The 21,893-nt window shown below is 26.9% G+C and overlaps 7 protein-coding genes and 1 non-coding gene across 8 annotated transcripts; 4 read left to right on the plus strand and 4 right to left on the minus strand.

Moving 5' to 3' along the window:
* Positions 1-278: 278 nt before the first annotated feature.
* Positions 279-1,621, minus strand: Phum_PHUM168040 (succinate-CoA ligase, beta subunit, putative; the record flags this gene model as incomplete). Its single annotated transcript, XM_002424946.1, has 6 exons — positions 279-515; positions 590-750; positions 875-973; positions 1,063-1,224; positions 1,306-1,408; positions 1,490-1,621. The coding sequence occupies 6 exons, from the start codon at positions 1,619-1,621 to the stop codon at positions 279-281; spliced, it is 894 nt and encodes a 297-aa protein (XP_002424991.1).
* Positions 1,622-3,746: 2,125 nt separating this feature from the next.
* Phum_PHUM168050 (DNA double-strand break repair Rad50 ATPase, putative) lies at positions 3,747-6,686 on the plus strand (the record flags this gene model as incomplete). Its single annotated transcript, XM_002424947.1, has 6 exons — positions 3,747-3,834; positions 4,011-5,417; positions 5,619-5,791; positions 5,857-6,063; positions 6,146-6,350; positions 6,649-6,686. 6 exons carry the CDS (start codon positions 3,747-3,749, stop codon positions 6,684-6,686), a joined length of 2,118 nt encoding a protein of 705 aa, XP_002424992.1.
* A 2,142-nt stretch (positions 6,687-8,828) lies between these two features.
* Positions 8,829-9,555, plus strand: Phum_PHUM168060 (uncharacterized protein; the record flags this gene model as incomplete). Its single annotated transcript, XM_002424948.1, has 2 exons — positions 8,829-9,136; positions 9,453-9,555. 2 exons carry the CDS (start codon positions 8,829-8,831, stop codon positions 9,553-9,555), a joined length of 411 nt encoding a protein of 136 aa, XP_002424993.1.
* A 61-nt stretch (positions 9,556-9,616) lies between these two features.
* Positions 9,617-12,096, minus strand: Phum_PHUM168070 (Cholinesterase precursor, putative; the record flags this gene model as incomplete). The annotated part of the gene is made up of 9 exons (XM_002424949.1): positions 9,617-9,782; positions 9,942-10,107; positions 10,179-10,353; positions 10,499-10,623; positions 10,718-10,979; positions 11,045-11,235; positions 11,318-11,503; positions 11,578-11,725; positions 11,794-12,096. The coding sequence occupies 9 exons, from the start codon at positions 12,094-12,096 to the stop codon at positions 9,617-9,619; spliced, it is 1,722 nt and encodes a 573-aa protein (XP_002424994.1).
* Positions 12,097-12,462: 366 nt separating this feature from the next.
* On the minus strand, positions 12,463-12,641 carry Phum_PHUM168080 (uncharacterized protein; the record flags this gene model as incomplete). Its single annotated transcript, XM_002424950.1, has 2 exons — positions 12,463-12,544; positions 12,568-12,641. The coding sequence occupies 2 exons, from the start codon at positions 12,639-12,641 to the stop codon at positions 12,463-12,465; spliced, it is 156 nt and encodes a 51-aa protein (XP_002424995.1).
* Positions 12,642-13,906: 1,265 nt separating this feature from the next.
* Positions 13,907-18,889, minus strand: Phum_PHUM168090 (DEAD box ATP-dependent RNA helicase, putative; the record flags this gene model as incomplete). The annotated part of the gene is made up of 11 exons (XM_002424951.1): positions 13,907-13,995; positions 14,390-14,464; positions 14,552-15,058; positions 15,164-15,218; positions 15,420-15,561; positions 15,642-16,102; positions 16,184-16,330; positions 16,429-16,639; positions 16,971-17,094; positions 17,173-17,371; positions 18,845-18,889. 11 exons carry the CDS (start codon positions 18,887-18,889, stop codon positions 13,907-13,909), a joined length of 2,055 nt encoding a protein of 684 aa, XP_002424996.1.
* Positions 18,890-19,044: 155 nt separating this feature from the next.
* On the plus strand, positions 19,045-20,183 carry Phum_PHUM168100 (60S ribosomal protein L8, putative; the record flags this gene model as incomplete). Its single annotated transcript, XM_002424952.1, has 2 exons — positions 19,045-19,125; positions 19,404-20,183. The coding sequence occupies 2 exons, from the start codon at positions 19,045-19,047 to the stop codon at positions 20,181-20,183; spliced, it is 861 nt and encodes a 286-aa protein (XP_002424997.1).
* A 1,618-nt stretch (positions 20,184-21,801) lies between these two features.
* Positions 21,802-21,893, plus strand: Phum_PHUM168110. The gene has a single exon. It is a non-coding gene; the product is annotated as a tRNA-Tyr (tRNA).

A 21,893-nucleotide genomic window follows, 5' to 3' on the forward strand; every position in this document is an offset into this window, starting at 1 on the left:
AAACGGATAAATTTATTGATTTAGCTAATCTAACAATTTTAGAGAGCTTGATACTCATTTCGGCACCTTTTTCCAAATCATCAACCGAATGAATTTGCATTCCAGATTTAAGAAGCATTTCTTTAGCTTCCTTTGATTTCGAACCCTGAAAACATTAGCAAAAGGCAAAAGCAACAAAAATGAATAAAAAAAAAAAAAAAGTAAATTTCAAACAATTTCAAACCGAGCCAATTAAAAAACAAAAAAAAAAAAAAAATAGTGTTCGGTAATAAAACTAATTAACTACAACAACCACTAAAATTTTTACTACAAGCAAAAAAAATAAAAGTAAAAACTATACAGTCGAATTTAAAATCATGCGGGGGGTGGGTGGTGGTGGGGTGGGAGAAACATACCTGAAGCCTAACAATAATTGGTAAAACCAAATTCAACTCTTTGGCTGCTGCTATGATACCTTCTGCGATAACATCACATCTCATTATTCCACCGAAAATATTTACCAAAATAGCATGTACCTGAAATACATCAAATTCTATTTTCAATGTGAAAAAATAAATGGTGGTCATACGCGTTTGTGCCTGAGGGAAACCTTTGGATCAGATGTAATAATTTTAAAAGCTTCTTTGACGGCGCTAGCAGTGGCACCTCCTCCAACGTCTAAAAAGTTTGCCGGTTCTCCACCGTACAATTTAATAATGTCCATCGTGGCCATGGCCAAACCAGCTCCATTCACAAGACATCCGATATCCCCTGAAATTTAAAAAGGACTTTCTTCAATTAAAAAATGAAATCATTTCGTATTCTTTTTAAATATCTATGAGTATATATCAGACCATCTAGAGCAATGTAATCAATCCAAATTTTGATGCTCGACTTCTTCGGATCTCTTGAGACCAATCTCTAAGGTCGAATAATTCTTTTTGACGAAAATCAGCATTGTCATCGAATCTGAATTTTGCATCCAAACAAAAAACTAAAAAGGAAGAAAACAAATTTCGATTAAAAAAAAAAAAAAAACTAACAAAAAATATTTTCTTTTTACAGAAATCATTATAATCGTACAGCCTCCATTGACATCTTCAGCGTAAGGATTGACCTCAACAAGCAAAGCGTCTTTCTCCATGGCCAAATTATATAATTTCATAAGCATGTCAACAGTGGTGCTCATTTCCTCATCCAAGCCAACAGCACTTGTAATTTTTTTTGCTTGTTCTTCAGTGAGACCTAATAAACACAATTTAGATGTTTGTAAGTAAACAAATCACAATTAAAATGTACTACTCGCATTAAGATTGATTAAAAAACCTTTTTTTATATCGACAGGTTCATAAATTATTGCATTTGGATTTTCAGCAGCAACGTCTTCAATGTTTACACCACCTTCACTAGAAGCTATAATAACTGGGCCCTGAAGAATGTAATAAATGATTTTTCCATTAGATGACTGAACAATTTAAGTAATTCGAAAAAAAAATCAAAGTGAACCTACAGCAAAAGATCTTTCCATCATAACGGCAAAGTAATATTCCTTTCTTGGAAATTTCCTTTCTGTTACCATTACAGAATTGCATATTCTTCCTTTTTCTCCAGTTTGCTTTGTAACAAGGTATTGTCCAATCATTTTCGAAGCGACTTCTTTGGCTTGGGTAGGACTGAGTAAAACAAGTTTTAAAAAAATTACATAACCATTATTATAATTTAAAAATAATAATGATGTTTTGAAAATTCAAATCATATAAAATAACAGCGCACATCATTCATAATTTTTAAATAGTAATAAAAAATTTTTTTTAAGGTACATACTTGTTGACTAATTTGACACCACCTTTTAAGCCATTTTTAAAATGACCTTTACCCCTACCACCGGCTAAAACTTGAGCCTTTAAAACCAAATCTCGAGTGTTTAATTCTTTTGCTAACTTTTCAACTTCATCCGGAGTTTTAGCAACTCCAAACCTTAATTAAAAATCAAAAATAATTATTATATTATCACCATAAGTATTCAGGTTTAAAAATGTAGAATTTGGAACCTACAATGCCTTACCTTGGCACAGGTATGCCTGCATTTTTTAATAATGAATAACTAACATGTTCGTGAACATTTAAATTTCTCTGCTGTTGTTTTTGCAATTCTCCAGAGGCTCTAAGGAACTAAAAAATGTGCCAAAAAATTAATTTATCAAACTTAAAAAAAATTATAGATTTTATGTAAACATTTTTTCTTATACATTTAATTAATTAATTAAAATTACAAATGATTTATTCCAAACAATAATATTTTAATTAATAAATTTTTAATTCATTTGTAAGAATGAATGTCATTAGATAAAACTGTTGTAGTCCTTTATCAGTGTTTTAAATAATAATTTTTTTTTTTTCAATTTATAAACATTTTAATTAGATAAAAAAATAATTTTAAAATTAAACATGATAAAACTGTCTAAAAGTTAAAAATAAATAATTTATTGAGATAAATCTTTTTAAAAAATGTCGATTTCAACTTTAAAAATAACTTTTTTTTTTTTTTTTTTTTTTAAACAATTGAAATATATAAAAAGGCACAAAAATATTTTTCGAATTAAAAATAAAAATTTATTTGTAAATATGGACTCGTATTAAATGATACATTTTTAGATTTTAATTAAAAGATGAATTTTAAAATAATTTTTCATTCTATTTTATATGTACAGTTGGGTTATAATCATACTAATTAGTATAAAATGATTTAAACAGGATAAAATTTATATTTTTAATCTTTTACTACAATTTGAAAAAAAATTTCAAATAAAAGTATCTAATCTGAATCCTACTCATTATCATAGTAGCAATAAAATTTTTTTAAATTTAATTCTTTTAAAGAATTAGTAAAAACTAATTCCAAGAAACTAAGAAAACACAATAAGGTTTTTTTGGCTACTATATTTTATTTGAATTTTTATTCTCCACACACAAACACACCCATTTTAAACAAAATTATACCGTAATAATATATTTAATAAAGAAAATATTTATGTCTGAACATTATACTAACAATAACTAATCATTTTAAAATTATATTTCAGGAATTCGACAAAAGGTAAGAATAATTTTTTTTATTATTAATAATTTTTGTCATTTTAAAAAATTACAGCATATGCTATGAATAAAATATTTATACCGATAGCATTGGAAAAGTGTCCTAATTAAGATTATAGACTTTTCCCTTAAGCAACCTTCAATTTAATTTCAAGAAATAAATTAAGAAAAATAAAAAAAAATAGATTTGACTACCATAAAATATTATTAGTATTATTAAAATTAACAGAGAGATTTAAATAAATATAAATAAATACCTTTTGTCCATTATTTTTTAGAAAATTAGAAGTTAACACAGCTCCTCTGTTAAATATTGTAGCCATCTTTCATGAAAATCTAACAGACGACAAAATTTTTGCTGAGCCAAGGTATACAAAAAAAAATGTTTTTTAACTTTATATTTAATTAATTTTACAAGACTATCATTAAGTTTTACTTAAAGTGAATAAATAACACCGATTAATTTTTTAAAACTAAAAATATACGTTTATTTTATCATTTAAATAAGGTATGAGCTTATAAAGAAAAATTTTTTAAACTTTTTTTTATTGGTCGGAACTAAAAAATTTAGTCATCAAAAAAAGCGCTGGTTAAGTGGCGGTTAAAAAAGACGCTTTTATAACTAACATTCTTTTTTCTTTTTTTATTTATTATTTATTTAAATCGGTATAATGCATAGTTGTGAGTTTTACATGGACTCAGATGAAGATGAGATTTTCTTCACTTGCGTTAAAGAAAAAGATCAAAGTTTAATTTCAAGTAATTTGTCAGGTAATAGTAAAAAAAAAAAAATGCATATGTTTAATATTGTTCGATTGTAATATTTAGATAAATCTAAAAAGTTTAAGAGGTTAATTTTTTTAAAAAATGTTTAATAAGTATAACTTATCTTTTGCAATCAATGTTATTGTTACAATTTTTATAATTTTTTGTAGTTGATGAACCTGGTTCTGAAATTTTGAAACCTAAAATTGTTGACAGCTCTAATGTTAACACATTAAAATCTGATTGTAACATTACATGTGCTAACGAAGATGAGTTTCATAGTTTTACCACAATTGATACATCAATTGGTTTGGATCACAATTACTCTTATACCAAGACAAAAATAGATAAAAGTATCCTTGACACTCCTAAAAGTGTTGTCAAAGCAGATGAAGATGGTGGATTTTTAAAAGTTTTATCAGAAATAGCATTGGTTAAAGCAGAGATGGATAACAATAAAATGGATGAAAACAAAGAAAATAAAGGATTTTCAATACCTGAGATAAAAATAATTAATGCTACTCCTGAGAAACTTTCTTATCAGAATGTATCTAAAGGTATTACTAATGACAATTCACTGAATAATATAAGGGACAAATCTAATAAAAGTAAAAGTAAATTACACAAAGATAATTTAAAAATTGGTAAAAAGAATTCTAATTCTGTTTGCGAAAGTGATTTTTTAAATAAAGAAAACTATCAGTTTGATAAAAATATCAGTAATAAAGGAAATTCATGGCCCATTTCATTAAAACTCAATAAAACACCTTTGTGTGAAAAATATTGTGACAACAAGAAAAACAAATCAAATTATGAAGATGACTTAATAACTTTGGAAGAAAGCAAAAAAGAAATAAAAATACCTGATTCTGTAAAAGAGTTTAATGAAATAGTTACTCATGTAAGTAAGGAATCTCCTGAAATTATTGAAAATAATAAGTTGGAAACTTACAGTGCAAACCTAACTGATAATAGAGATTTAAATATAATTAAAAATGATAAAAATACTATAAACAAAAATATTTCTGTAATTCAAAATGTAAACATTGAAGTAAAAAACAATTACTGTTACACAACAGAAGTCGAAAAAAAAAGTTGCCATTATAAATTAGAAACAGAAATAAATGAAGTGATCACACAAAAAAATGTGAGCGTAACAGAAAGAAAATATCAATATGAAATAGATAAAAATGTGCAAGAAAATTTAAGTAAAATAAAAAATTTAAACATAAATTCTAAACCAGAAATTATAATAGAAGACAGTGAACCAAATACGAAGAAATTAAAAATTCCAACCAACTATAGGTTTTCTAAAGATGCGAGAAAAATATTAGAAGTTCTTAAAAACAATTCGACGGAAAATTCTTTCAATGTGACAATTTCTGAATTAGAATTGGAAAATGATGAAATCCCTTCAGTTTTATCTGAATCCCTTCTCAGATTAGATGAATCAATGATATTAAAAAATTACAATTTGCCTACTGTAAATAATGAAACTCCTATTATGAAAAATAATACATTAATGACTTCGAATAAGCAAACATTGACTGACAGTAATATAAAAGACTACATGGGAAGTAAAGTTAAACTTGAGAAAAATTTTAATAAACCTGCAGTTCAACCTGAATCTACAAAAAACATTAAAAAAAATGTAAGAAGGTTACCTGTATTAAGCAAAATTCCTGCATCGAAAAGTAAGTTTTTATTCTTATTATTTATTACTTTTTTAAGAAAAAAAAATTTTTATAATTAAATACTTTGATTCTTAATTCATATAGGTACTCCATTGAAGAGTAACAAAACCCCGACTGCGAGTGTCTCGAAAATACCTGTATTTGAATATAAAACATCAAATATTGCGTCAAAAAAACCTAAAACTATAAGAATGACACCATTTAAGACTGCTTCAGGAATAAGTTCATCTAATTCAAAATTTAGAAATGTGAGAAATGTAAAAAATTGTGAGAATGGTATATGTGAATAGATAGACAGAAGTTTTGATTTTTTCGTTTTTAGATTGCCAGCCCAATTAATGCTTACATTCATAACAAACCAACAGCTCTTATAGTAAATGTTAAAACAGATGTTAACAACAAGAATAAAAATTTAAGAAATGAACTGAATGGAAAAAGTACAAAAAGCGAAATTCAAAAAAATTTTAAGAAAACATCATGTAACGATTTGCCATTTGTTGAATTTAAAAGTGCTACACCGTACAATATTGTGAGATTTACAATCTAAAAAAACTTCATTTTTTTTCTTTTCTTCTAAAAATTAACAATTTTATTTTATATTAAACTTATAGGAAAAAAGTGGTGAAAGCAGACTACCTCGATTGGCACCAAATTTACAAAAGTTAATAGGATCTACTTCTCCTAAGGTTTTAAAACACAAGGGTAGGTTTTTTATGAAATCTCCTGCAGTTAAACCTCCTCCTACATGTAATGATACAACAATTATGGCAGATATAAATGAAGTTTCCGTAATGGTCAGTCAAGCAGCTCAGAAAAGTAATACTTTAAAGTGATTTTTTTATTTTATTTTTTAGAATTTTGTTATTTGTAATTTTTAAATATTTTTATTGCATTATTTACTGTTTTTATCATTATAATTTAAAACAAAATGAAAGTTATTTTTTTTTAATTATTAATTTTCGTATTAACTTATTGAAAATATCTAAAATTAAATTAAAAAGTTTACAATTTTGACTTAAACATCGAAACGCTACTCGTAGGGGGTTTTTGTAATTAAAAGAAATTCCATAGAGTAAATAAATTAAAATATATTATTATTTTATCCCTATTTCAGCCTATTTTAACGAAAATCGGCTTGTACATAATTCGTAGTAGTTGTTAAATTTTATGTTTTTAAGAAAATAGTTTTTTTTTTTTTTTTAAAATGTGATGATATTTTACTAATAAATGTTTGTAACGCTTATTTAACCATTCATTTAAGTTACCGGTTTTACAGTTGTGATGTATAAGCCACGTATCATTTTGAGTTAATGTATGATTTTGAAGTTTACAATTCAAACTTTAATTAGTTATTTATTTGCTTTGAATTGTGAAAGAAATAAAATTTTTTTTTTTTAAACTAATGAACATTTTATTTTATTAAGTTATTAAAAGAATTAGGTATATATATTTCTATACATATATCATCCATATATTTATAAAATACGGTTTTTTTTTGTATTTTTAAGTTTAAACTTTAATGTATAATAAAAAGTGCTCTTAGTCGTTTTTAATGCATATTTTTGCAGACTACATGAGGAATTTAAAATTAAAATATAATACATATATTCTAGAATAAAATTCTTTAAATTGTAAAGGAGGTAAAAGTATTAAAATTAAATTTTTTTCTTTTTTTTTTTTTTTTTATTTTTTATTTTAGACTACTTATTGATTTGAAAAACATTGGTATTAATTAATAAAATGCGTCAATTAAAAGGAAAAGTAAAAGAAACGAATAAGCAAAAAAAAGAAAGAAAAAGAGACTTTTTAGAAAACAAAAAGAAGGTTTTTACAGTAGTATTACCATCATTGGCAGCTGTTTTTTTTCTTATCGTTATTTATGTTTACTTAAAAACTCAACCAGCAATACCTGCTGATGTGGGTAGATAACTCAACAAAACTTGATTGATTTTTTCTTAAAAAATTTAATAAAAAAAAAAAAAAAAAAAAGGAAAGGAATTAAAAGTTATTATTGCAATTTGTTTAATTATATAATGAAATTTTATTGTTCTATTTATTTTTCAAATATAAATTTTACATATATTTTTAATAATAATTTAATAAATAGTTGACTTACTCTTAAAAAAAAAAATTGCTGTTTGTTTTTTTGAAAAAATCAATTTTGTCTTAACTGAAGTCGAAATTGACTTTTATCTCGTTCATCCTTTATTTAAAAACAAAATAAGGTAAACAAATGATGAAAAAACATACACACAACTGCAATTATTTTTGTTTATATTTATGAATGTACAATTTCATTAAATCTTATCTAAACTGATAAAATTGTATTTAAACAAAATTCAATACTTTTATGATTACAATATAAATTAATTTTTAAAAAGTAAAAACAAATACTAACACAGTTAGTAATAATGTATTAAAAATTATAATAAAAATGAAGGATATGTTAATATTTAGCTCATTATCTTCGAATATGTGTTGAATGGGTTTTTAAATTAATATCGTAACACTAACACAATCGACATAATTTTTTAATATGTATTTTTTAAAATATATGCATAATTATTCAAAATATTTATACAATATTGGTAATTTATTTTCAGATAATTTTAATTAAATAAAATAATTCATATGTAGATAAATTTTCAAAAATTTAAATAAGCAATTATTTAATTACTCACATTTACAGTTTATCACAAAAACTATAGAAATTCTTAAATTATATTTTGGGTAATACAATATTTAACTTTCATATTTTACTTATTAAATAACTCTATTGAATTTTAATAATTGTAAAGAAATTGATAAATAATTTTAAAATAAAATAAGAAAATATTTGTTTGTAAACATTTATAGAAAACATTAAGTTCAGTTTTGTTGTTTTGCTTTGAACTCTTTTAGAAATGCACGTTTCGTAAGTATAAAAAAAAAATTGAATAATTTATTATTTACAACATGATTTATTTTTATTTATCTGTAGTTCGTAATTTATTTGGGTTTAAAAGAAGACATTTTTTGTATTTGATCATTAGTCTTATATAATCACATTATATTTTTAAGTTGGTAATGAAATTTATTATTTCGTTTTTCAAAAGTTGGTACCGAATTTAAATTTACAGTTGGCTACATTCATTATTAGTGAGCACACGTTTTTATGGGTTAGAAATCAAGTACAATACGATACATAGTGTTGTGGTTTTTAAAATTAATTAATTTTTAATTGTTTAATAAGTATTGTTATAAATTTAAAGTTAATAATTATATAAACCTGTTTTATATAGACAATTATCTGCAATGGATTTTATTCCTTTGACAAATGTTAAGGAAAAAAACACTAAAAATGAAAATGAAACAGATTCTGATATTTGTGATGAAAACAATAGCAATGATGGAAATTTAAATGATAATAATACTACTGATGGTATCGATGATACTCATGGTGTACCTGATAAAGGAAAATCTTCAAAACAATTAAAATATGAAGAAAAAATGAAAAATCGTTTGTTTGTCAAAATGAAAAAACCCATTTATTCAGAGAATCAAATTAAAGAACTTCATCCTGATATAAAACAAGTAATTTTTCCAAGAAAAAAAAGATCAAAGTAAGTATAAAGTAATCATTTATATTCTTAATTTTATGCTGTTTTTTTTTTTTTAATTAAAATAAATAAAATGACTTTTTGTTAAAAATTATCAGAAAGGTTATTGTTAATTAAATACTTAAACTTATATATACAAATTTCAAATAATTATTTATTTATTGATAATTATAAAGTATATAAAATTGAGGTAAATAATCTTATTTAAAAAATTTTTTTTTTTTATTTTTAGGTGGTGTTGGGCAGTTTTTGTATCTCAAACGAAAGCTCAAAATGCTTTTCCAGCATTAGCTGAAAATAAAGAAATTTTTGTATCTAGACCCAATTCTTACAGTAGAGTTCAGTTGAAACGTGGAAAAATAAGGCAAAAGAATGAGCGTAAAGCTAATGCGACACAAAAATTATTAAATTTATGGACATAATTTTTTCTTTTTTTTTTTTTTTTCATACATAAATTTTTACTCGCAAAAAAAATTTTGAATTTTATTTTTTTCCTCTGAATAAATTTATTAATCCAGGTAATTCTTTTGGTTTAAAAATAGAACTTGTTGCATTCGTAAATAATCCATCGATGCTTTTTGCAATTATCGATAATGGAGAACATGGTTTATTGACTTGAATTCCAGACCAAAGATTCATTTGACATTCTCTAAAATGTTCGCCAAATTTTGACTCAGGTAAAATAGAAATAAAATTTGGAAAATTTGATATTTTTCCAACATCGTTCCTAAAAAATAAATTTTAAATTTACTTGCGTTTTGTGCATATATATTGATTTTAAATTTTATTTATTCTTTAGTTAACCTACATTTCATTGCTATTCCTGGCAAAATTAGATATTAAATCTAATAGATTATTACGAACTTTTTCATCATCCGGATGTAATGGAGTTGATTCATTTTGAAATGTGAAAGGTGTACCATCCAAAGACCGTAAATCGAAAAGATAAGGTAGATCTGAACCGTGGGTAGCCGCTAATACGATAAAAATATTTATTAAATTAAATATATTTACAAAACACGCGAGAGATAATATAAAATTTTACCTTCAGATTCTTCATTATCATTAGAATCGACTAATAATGAACCTTTGAGTAATTTTCTTACTCCTCGTAATTTTCCAACGTGATCAAAACTATAAAAAAATGTTGGTATCCTCTGACGAGTCCATGCTTGACTTATAAGGTAAGCAGGAAAATTAAACAGGGCATCAGAAGTTGCCTGAAATATTTTATACAAAAACATCATAGCTTGTGATATGGTAAAAAATGTTTATGATGGACAGGAAAATAAAAAAATGAAAGACGTCGTGAGTTACACAAATAGAATTTTAAATAATTCGTTATAACGTTAAAATATTACTTACTTCAATAACGTTTGATAATTCATCTTGAAGTGTTTTTTTAAATTGTCCCAAATAATTTCCTTTGAATATTTGAAGTGGATTAGTCGCCAACGAAGCAGCAGAATAAAATCTATTTTTATTTCGTTCTATTATGTTTGGTAGCAATACTAAAATTTACAAATATAATTTTTTATTTCCGGTTACATTAAATAAGAAGAAAATGAGTTGGATAATAATTACCATCATTTACATAATTAGGAAAATTTTTCAAACGAGTTATAATATTGTCTTTTAGTTTTCCTCGAACTGCTCCAGCAGTTTCATGTTTGGTAACACCCGTTAGAAGAGGAATTCTCGGTATGTGATTTAAATCGACGGCAGTTCTTGGTTCTTCTTCTAAATAAGATGGAAGAAATCTAAAATCGTTTGGATTTTCTATAACTGGAGAAGGTGTTAATATCATTCCAATGCTTTCGATTCCCTTTTCGGCTACGTTTTCATTCTGGGAATAAATAATTATTCGTTTGAAGGAGTTTTAGTTTTTTTATTATTAAATATAATTCATACTTCTATTTCAGAATCTGATAGAATTAATTTTTCAGCTGGAATTTCTCTCATGCATTTAATAAATTCAACTGTTGGACTTGAAGGGCATCCATTTTTATCTGCTATTTTTTTTGTTGTTTCTTTTGGTTTATCATCCAAAGCCGTTGGAGAAAATGGCGAACCGCTCATGGCTATCATACTTCTGGCTCGACCTTACAAACAATAACAAATAAACACAAAATAGGAAAAAATGATTTTTCATTGATAATTAAATGTAATTAAATTATTTTTTACTTTGAGTTACATTCGATAGACCCATAAATACGGCACTGGATGCTCCGGATCCTTGTCCAGTGGGAACAATATTTTGAGGATCGCCACCGAAAAATTCAATATAATTTTTTACCCAGTCAATTGCTGTTGCAAGATCAAACATGGCGGCGTTACCAGGAAGATTTTGATCATTATTGCTTAAAAAACCTAGACAAACATAATTACATGATAAACGTCTTGAAGTTTTTTATTTGAAACAAAAAAAAAAAAAAGAAACTAACCCAAGGATCCTAAACGATATTGAACTGTTACCACAACCACATCTCTTCTAGTCAAGTAACCTCCTCCATATTGAGCAGCAGATCCTCGGCGATAATTACCACCGTGAATCCAAAATATAACTGGAAGAGAGGCTCCAGAGCCAGGAAGCTAAAGTAACCTCTTTTTATTTATAATATCAAGTACTCATAATGTGACAAAAATAATTTTTATGTTACCTTAGGAGTGTAGATATTTAAAAACAAACAATCTTCAGAACCAATTACTTGATTTGGATAGTCTGGATTTGGCTGAAGACAAGGGGATCCATATTTTGTTCCCTTAATGTCTCCTTCCATTTTTAATTTTTTAGGTCTTTGAAATCTATATTTCCCAACTGGTGGTTCTGCATATCTTAATCCAGCAAACGTGTAATAACTGTGTGGATAAAGACCTTGTCTGCTTCCATAAACTTTAGCAAAATGATCTTCTTTGAATACATAAACTATTGGATCGTCCAAAGGTGGTAATGCTGCTTGCATTCCTCCTAAGAATAATAAACGGATCCTTTACGTTTTCATCAATTTTATTATTAAAACTAGTTTGTTTACTAAATCTACCGAGAAAGTTTGTGTACCTATCGTACCGCGGGGGGGGGGGCAAATTGACCGGTAATTAAAAAAGTTATTTTTTTCATTATTCAAATAGTTTTGAATTTGTTCTGACTTCTTTCCTAAGATTGTTTGAAAAAAAAGGGGGTCCCAACTTTTAACTCACCAAGATACTTAAGATTTTTGTATTAAATGGTTTTATTGCATTTATTTAGCCCCCACTTAATTCTCAACACCCTAAATGAATGCTTCTTCTCTTTCTCTTTTATATTTTAGTTATAATGAATTGTTCTCTGATCAATGATAAGAATAAATTTGGTCTTCCTTTGTCCTTTGATTACATCCTGTTATTTCCTGTTCATTCTCCATCTCGTTGGCACTGACATATCCATTAATATATACCTACACTCTTTTGAATAGAAATCGATATTCTGAGATATGTTTATAACGACATAACACTTTTTCTCAACGGTCATTTTGATCGAACGCGGTAGTTTAGGTCACGTGACAATAACGTGACAATATGGACATCATAACGTTTAAAATTTGAAAATGGTGATGAATTTGACCGCTTTAATAGATTTACCGTTAAAAAAAACATCATTTCGATACATTTTAGCAAATATTTAATATTTCACGAGTGAATTTTATTAATAAATTTTTTGTTTTTTTTTTTCTCAATCGAATTTAAACGTGGCAAAATCTCCAAATTTTATCTCCAGGATACATGAATTATTATTATTATTATTTCACCGACAATTTCAAAATGAAAAAAAAAACTTACCGACAATTCTTTTAAATCTTTTATGAGTATTTTCATTATTATTTTGACATAAAACTTTATTGGAAAAAAATAAAAAATTTAAAAAGATTAAAAAAATATTTTGACTAACAATATACATTATTGCGAAAATTCAACTAAATATTTTTATTTAGCGATATTATATTATCATTATTTTATTTCCTTTTTCAAAAGGAACGACGTTCCCGATAATAAAATCTCATCTTTTTTTTTATTTTATTTAATTAAATATTTAAATAAAAATTACGAACGAGTCAAAAAAATTCTCCAGCCTACGCATATTATTACGTGCTACGCCATTTTTATTTTTTTTTTAAATTGAGAATTCTTATCATTTCCTTCTCTTTAAAAAATAATTCATAATTAATTGTAATGAAATAAAAAATAAATAAATAAAAATTCAATTATTAAAAGTTAATGTTTAATGTATTTAACCAATATCATCAGATTTTTAAAATTCAATTAGAAAAAATGAACAAATGTAAACTAATAAATACATTGTGTGTGTTGTGTGTGTTTGTGTGTCATATTTGTGAGAGCTGTAAAATTAACAAAAAATTAAAAAAAAAGGAAATCTAGGAACGCGGGGGAATGGGGGAGGGGAAAGAGGCAGTGACAGGAGGGGGGGTGATAGGACGATAATAATAATAATAATAATAATTAAATTATAATATTAATGCAATTAATTAATTAATTAATTTTTTTTTTTTTATCTCTATATAACGATAGAGAATGTTAAAAACATTCCAGCGCCATTTTTTTTTTTTCTTTTCAATTTTTTTTTTCATTTTTTTTTGTTTTTGTTTTTGTTTTTTTTTTTTTCATTTAAAATTGTACTCTGCTAGTTTAATTTTTCATTCGTGAAGAACGAAAACAAAACAAAAAAAAAAAAAAAAAAAAAAAATTGAATTCCGAACATCTGAGTCTTATAAAAATGGTTCAGGAACCCCACCAATCAGGTCCATTGCTACTATTGTTCGGAGTCGAATATGATCCTCCATAGCCACTTTCGTGATTCATGTAAAATCCTGGAAAAACAAAAACAATAAAAAATTAATCCCAATTCGAAATCTACTCTGATTTAAATGATAATGATAATAATTAAACCCTCAGATCTCATAATCTTACAATCATTAACAAGTTTCGATTTTCACAAATATTATACCGTAATGGAAAAGAAATGTTGAGCGAGAGAGAGAGAGAGAGAGAGAGAGAGAGAGAGAGAGAGAGAGAGAGAGAAAAAAAAAATGATTAAAAAGGGAAAAGCAAGAAAATGGGGATAAGTGACAGGAGATGGCGATATATACATATTTGTGAAAAATCAAAACATTATTTCGAGGCGCTTTTTTTAATCATAGGGTTTGATAAATTCAAATCACAAAAAAAAAAAAAAAAAAAAAAATCAAAAAGGTTTTACTCTACCTTGGTGAGAAGGATTACCACTTCCATACGAATTATAACCACTTCTTGAGTTTTGGTTTCCACCAGAACGTGAATCTAAAAAAGATGCAAATGAATGAATTAAATTTTTCTTTTTTTAATGAAAATTCTTAATTTTTTTTTTTTTTTTTCAGGTAGACATACTAGATTGTTGACGATAGTCTCTGGCTCCGAAACCTCCTCCGAAACGAGTTTTCGAACCTCCTCCTCTCCTGGATGTCTGCGGAGCGTTCATGTCGGATGCGAACGCTTCCAACCATTTCGGAAGGTCCTGATTTGTTTCCGTTAACAATTCAACTAAATCCCGTACAATGTTTCGATTTTTTTCATTGAAAAAAGACGTGGCTACACCCAAATTTCCCATACGACCGGTTCTCCCGATTCTGTGAACGTATTCTTCAATATCCGATGGCAAATCGAAATTAATTACGTGAGTAACGTGAGAGATGTCGAGACCTCTTGCCGCAACTGCTGTAGCCACAAGTATGGGAGTTTCTCCGCTTCGAAATCTTCTTAAAGCATCTTCTCTTTCACGTTGTGACCTTTCACCGTGAATACAACTCACCGGATAGCCCTGATAATGAAGATATTCTTCCAAACAATCAGCTCCTTTTCTAGTTTCAACAAAAACCAATGTCAAGGATTCGGTTCCTACATATTTAAAAAAAAAAAAAAAATTATTATTAATAATAATGAGACATGTAAATTTTTTAATAAACAAACAAAAACTTCAAGACGTCAGTTAGATAACGTTACCATTTTTATAACGCGTAGCATTTAGGAGGTCTAATAAGAAAGATCGTTTATCCGCCTCTTCAACCCACACAATATTTTGTGTTATATTTTTTGATGTGGATCCTACGCGACCAACGGCGAGAAAAATATAATTGTTTAAAAAATTTCTTGCCAATTTTTGTTTGTTTATGAGAAGAAGAGAAAAAAAAAAAAAAAATATGATAAATGCAAAATTTTTTTTTTTTTTTTTTTTTTAAGAAAATATATGTATATATACCTGTATAACATCAGGGAAAGTAGCAGAAAACATCAATGTTTGCCTTTCTCCTGTTCTCGGCATATCTTTTTCAACAATTCTTCTTATTTGAGGCTCGAAACCCATGTCCAGCATGCGGTCAGCCTCGTCGAGCACCAGAAACCTTAAACAAAATTTATTTTAAATGTGATGTGTGGAAAGAAAGAAACTTAAAACTTCATTTTTTTCATATTGAAAACTCACTTGCAATTTTCGAGTCCAATTTTGTCTCTATCCAACATATCTGCTAATCGACCGGGCGTTGCAACTAAAAGATGGCATCCTTTCTCCAATTCGCGAAATTGATCTTGAAGATAAGAACCACCGTACACGACGCAAGGTCGAAGTCTGGAGCGGTACGAAAATTTACGAGCTTCATCATAAATTTGAGTAGCGAGCTCTCGAGTCGGAGCAAGTACGAGTCCCATGGGATACTGTTTTCGATGGCTGTAAGGCCGATTATTTTGAGGACCGCGCTGATACATTTGGTTCAAAATAGGAACGAGAAAAGCCGCAGTTTTTCCGGATCCGGTTTGAGCGCAGGCCATAAGATCTCTCCGACTCATTATTATTGGTATTGCATATTTTTGAACGGGAGTGGGTTTGTCGTAACGAGCTAACATTATATTATTTGAAATTATTTCTGTCATCTTGATCTCACTGAACTGCGACACAAAAATTAATTGTAAATAATAATAAAACTTTTCCGTGTAAAATATAAAATTAAAGTGATTAATCTCTCTTACTGATTCAATATGAGGTGGGACGTTTTCGCCAGTCGCGTCCACGGGTATATCTTCGTATTTGCTGAAGTTAATACCTGTATTGCCCGTCCCAAACAATTCGATTTCAAGGCGCTCATCCCTTGCCGTTGGGACGGTCCAGCCTGATTCCTTAAAAAAAAAAAATAGCCCGGATTTTCAAAATCACATTACAGAAGAAAAAAAAAAAAAGAAAAAATTTACAAATAATATAAATGTAATTTCTTTACAGAATTTTCTTTCCATCTTGATGATCCTCCTCCTCGTTCTCCTCTGCGATCACTATACCTGCGGTCGTCACGAACCGGTTCCTGCCAGCGATCATTTCTAACAGGGGGTCCATCATCACGGTCTTGCCATCTGTTTCCACTATTATTACCTCCTCTGTTGCCACTATTGCTTCGCCAAGCATCCCTAAATATAAATAAAGTTCCGTATGAACTATTTAAGTTTAAAATTTAAGAGTTTTCTCTTTACAGACTTGGGTAAGTTGGAATAACTTTTTTTTTTTTTTAAACAAATTACTAAATTCAAAACTATGTGACATCCTGGATCTTCCAGGAAACGTTTGAATTTCCAAGAGAAATTTAAAGTTCCCTTTCGAGATTCATTTAAATTTCCCTTGATCACGTTTAAGGAAAATCCTGATGCGGTTCCAATTTTATTCTACCAGCTTCTAGGAAGTGTTCAATCTCGATAATCGAGTCGACCAGGGTAAAACTGGTTAAATTTTTTTTTTTTTTTTTCCTGGTATAAAAAATACACATCTTACCGTCTGTCTCTGTCGTAACTATCACCTCCATTGGCGCACGATCTATCATCGTATCGTTTATTATTTCTTGAAAAATTACTGTAATCTGAGCTTGAACTAACGCGTCCACCACTACCTTGTCCACCTGTGACAAACATCATGAGTTTAATGAACTATAAAAAAAAAAAATAAATTTAAAATGTTTAAGTGATAAACAACAAACCACGATATCCTGAACTTCCTCCGCCTCTGTTCTCGTGTCGATTATAATCCCGATTTGCTGAGGAAGAATCACGTTCAGAATAGTGATTGTCCTCGCCAGAACCACTTAATTGCTTTTTACGCAAATGTGGAGGAATGTAACGGCCAACTAATGCACTATTTTTTTGACTTTGGCCGCTCTGCAAGTCCAGACCAGCAAGCTGTAAATAATTCCTGCGTTTATTATAAATTTAACTTTATACAAAAATGTTTTACACCACATTATTATCTCTAATTGGCCATAACATTAATTGTCAACTATTTTATTATATTATTAAAAATATACCGGAAAAAAAATTTTTTTTTTTTTTGTGATTATAACAATGTAGTTTATTCATGAGTAACAAAACAGTAGACTTTATATTTCAGAATCATTCTAATCTCAAATAATTATTCCATTTTCTTTTTAAAAATCATTAAAAATTAATAATAACTAGTCTAACAGTTTAAGTTATTACAATTAAATTAACATAAGGAAAAATTACTATCGAATTAGAAATGCCAAAGACGACAAAACTCGATGAAGAAATAAAAATGTAATAAATAAATCATAATTTGTTTAAAAATAATTAGATAATATAAATTTATAATTTACTATAAGTAAAGACTTAAAAAAGGAAAGAATTATTTAAATTTATATGATAAATTAAAAAAAAAAACTAAACTAAAATCCCATTCCCCTAAAATAAATGAATTACAAGGATATACTTAACAGTATTACAAATATCTTGCAACAATTACATAACACTTAGAAAAAAACAATAATTATAAGATTAAATATTTAATTAAATTTAAAATTTCTTATAATTAACAGCAAATTTTTGCTTTTACTGATTATACATTTGATACTATGAAAAATTTTATTCGGTATTGAAGGAAAACAATTTGATTAAATTATCTAATAAATATTTCTAAATAATTGCTAAAAAAAAAAAAAAAAAAAACTTCAATAAAATTTATCAATTGAAAAAGATAAAAATAAAAAAAATAATTGATATAACATGAAATGAATGAATTTCATAACACATAAATAAATTTTAAAAAAAAATGGAAAATATAAATAAGCATACCGTAAAAAACTATTTTTTTTTTTTTTTTTTTTTTTTGCTAAGAATCGAGAGCCTTTAAGTAAAAATTTTATATCTATGAATAATTTGTAGATAATCCACTGGAAACTTTATCAAAACTCTTGCTTAAAAAATGATTCATTATGTATTTTTATGTATTAAAGTTAGAAAATTACAAATAACAATCGAAATTAAGCGATTGTAACAACGTTTTTAAATAGTAGAAAAATTTATTTAACGATTTTGCTAACTACCATTTTAGGTCAAATGAGTTACGATAAATTATTTTTTGCCATAAATTTAACTTATAATTAAATACCGTATAAAATTTCATAATAACTACAAAATGTAATTTTAAAATAACAATTAAAAGTTTCAAAAAATAATGCCTAATAATTAACATGAATTTGTGCAATGGACTCTTTCCATTGTAGTTAGCAGTGGAAATCAATATAAACGAAATTTTAAAAAAGAATTCATTGTACGAAATATCAAATGCGACAAATTGTTTCTTAATAAAATCAACATTTAGCTACCAAATAAATTTAAAAAAAAAAAATCTCATACTTGCTGCTCTAGACCTGATCCATTTTGGTTGGGTACATTACTCATATTACTATCAATCAAAACGTTTTATTTGCGACCTCTTCTTCAAAGCGTCGTCTTCATAAAATTTTACACAAAGAATTTCGATTTTGCTTTCGTCACTTCCCTTCCTTGGTTTCTGAACGTAGATTTAACCCAATATTAAGCCTATTATTAATCGAATGGTTGACTTTTTAAAAGCGGCAAATTCGATATATCGAATCGGCCATATTGAACTCGTACTCAATATCTACATGTTAAAAGTTAGATACTTTTAGGTATTGGATTATTAATCCGATCATGTAAGTTTAAATTGATGTAATCGGCACAATGTTTATATTTTACAGATTTCACTCGTAAACGTACTTTTACAAAATTAAGCTCTTTTTTTATATAAAATCATGTTGTTATTTTTAAAGTTTCCATAATTTTTTAATTTGAGATTAGGTTACAAAAATATTTTTACGTTTCGAAACTTGAACTGTTTTTGTATAGTGTAATTAATTTTAAGTCAAAAATAATTTAAATTAATTTGTTTTAGACGATGGGTCGTGTAATCAGAGCCCAGAGAAAGGGTCACGGAAGTGTTTTCACTTCTCATACGAAACATAGGAAGGGTGCTCCAAAACTTCGTTCTTTCGATTTTGCCGAACGTCATGGTTACATTAAAGGTGTAGTAAAGGATATTATTCATGATCCAGGTCGTGGTGCTCCCATTGCCGTAGTGCACTTTAAAGATCCTTATAAATTTAAAACAAGAAAAGAGCTATTCATTGCTCCTGAGGGAATGTATACAGGGCAATTTGTTTACTGTGGAAAGAAAGCCAATTTGCAAATTGGTAATGTCTTAGCTGTGGGATCTATGCCCGAAGGTACTATTATTTGCAATTTAGAAGAAAAAACCGGAGACCGAGGTAGATTGGCCAGAGCTTCAGGAAATTTTGCCACTGTTATCGCTCACAATCCTGACACGAATAGAACTAGAGTTAAACTTCCATCCGGAGCTAAGAAAGTTATTCCCAGTAGCAACAGAGCCATGATAGGAATTGTTGCTGGAGGAGGTAGAATTGATAAACCTGTGTTAAAAGCTGGTAGAGCATATTATAAATACAAAGCTAAAAGAAATAGTTGGCCTAAAGTTAGAGGAGTTGCTATGAATCCAGTTGAACATCCTCACGGAGGAGGTAATCATCAACACATTGGTAAAGCCTCGACAGTCAAAAGAGGAACAAGTCCTGGTAGAAAGGTTGGTCTTATTGCTGCCAGGCGAACTGGTAGAATACGTGGTGGTAAAACGGAAAACAGAAAAGGAAATGATTAAAGTTATTAATAAAATTTAACAATTAATGAATAAAAAAAGTATTCATTGAACTGATAATGTATTTTTTTTTCCTTTTTTTAATATAAAAAAAATGACTTTTAAAAAAATAAAAACTTTAATTCTTTTAATAGATGGTATTTACTTTTTTGGTGCCTAAGGTTACTTTTTTCAAGAATTATAATTTTTTTATAAATCAACTTTAATTAGGCATATTTAATTTTTTTTCTTCGAAATACTGTTACAAAACTATTTAGTTACTTTATTCGAATAACATTTAATTATTTGCTTTCGATTACAAACATAAGGCTGCATAAATTCACAAATTCACAAATTCTTTAACTCCTGTCTTTTTTTATGTCTCATTTGATTAAATAGTAATTACTTTGATAAAAGAAAAATTATTCAACTCAATTATTATTATAAGATTAAAAGTCAAATTATTTTATACCCACATATGACAAAAAAGGTACGAAACATATGCATCAGTTTATTAAAAAAGGAGGAAACAATAAATTATCGCGACAAAATTGATTCCATATAATGTATAAAAAGAATTGTCATTTTAATGTTCGATATATCAATATCGCGATTAATCGAATTTATATCAAAAGTTAAAAATGGCCACGAAAATATTTTTTTAAAATTTTTTACGTTTTATTATTATTTATTTTATTGTTATTTAAAAAAATTCATTTAAAATCCATAAAAATTATTGTTGTGCCAATTATTTATTTTTTTCGCGACATGAATTCGTTTTTATAAGTATGAACTTGAGTAAAGAAAATGAAAATCGTAAACGTGTTCTTTTATATTCGTTTCCCGTTGAACCAAAGTTAAAAAATAATTGTAATCGCGATTATCCGAAATGGTCTAAAAAAAAATGTAAAACAAAAACATATAAAGGGAAAATAAATACTGTTACAAATAGTCAATCAATTATATTTAATGGAAAAAATGATTGTTTCCTTTTGCGTTATTCAGCAAGTTCTCCAACAATTGTAAGTTATAATATTTTTTTTGTAGTTTTAAGATTTCTTTTGATAAACAAAAGTATCATTTTATTTTATTGTAAATTAATGTTTCTTTTTAAAACTATTTACTGTGATTTATAAATATTTACTTAATAACATTTTTAAATGAGAAAGTAAACTGCTTTATAGTTATTCAGTCTGCTTCCAATATATATATGTATATTTCATTTGATTTGTCTTAAAATTTGTTTTACTTATAATAATTAGGTAAGAATAAATTAATTGAATCAATATTTATATGTATTAGTATATAACAGTGTCAAGGTTTGTTATAAATTTTAAAATCTAAACAATATCTAAGCCAATTTTTTTTTTTTTTTTTTGGGAGCTTTTGCTAAATTTCATTTATATTTTCATTAAAGTCCAATTTTTTTTTTTTTTTGTATATGTTAGATTATTTTTAATCAACCAACAAACAAATTATTGATTAGGAAATTATTTTTTTACTTAAAAAAAAAAAAAAATTTTTTAAATCAAAATAAGAAATGGTTAATTAAACATAGACATATATAAAAATTTTAACGTTTTTTTCCCTTTTTAAATAAGCTTTTCTTTATTACGTAAAATTTAGCCGCTCCTTGCATGAGCCTTCGATAGCTCAGTTGGTAGAGCGGTGGACTGTAGTCGGTTAAATCGTATAGTTATCCATAGGTCGCTGGTTCAAATCCGGCTCGAAGGA

This window comes from Pediculus humanus, genomic scaffold, assembly GCF_000006295.1.
Source record: "Pediculus humanus corporis 1103172107513 genomic scaffold, whole genome shotgun sequence".
Taxonomy (NCBI): Eukaryota; Metazoa; Arthropoda; class Insecta; order Psocodea; family Pediculidae; genus Pediculus; species Pediculus humanus.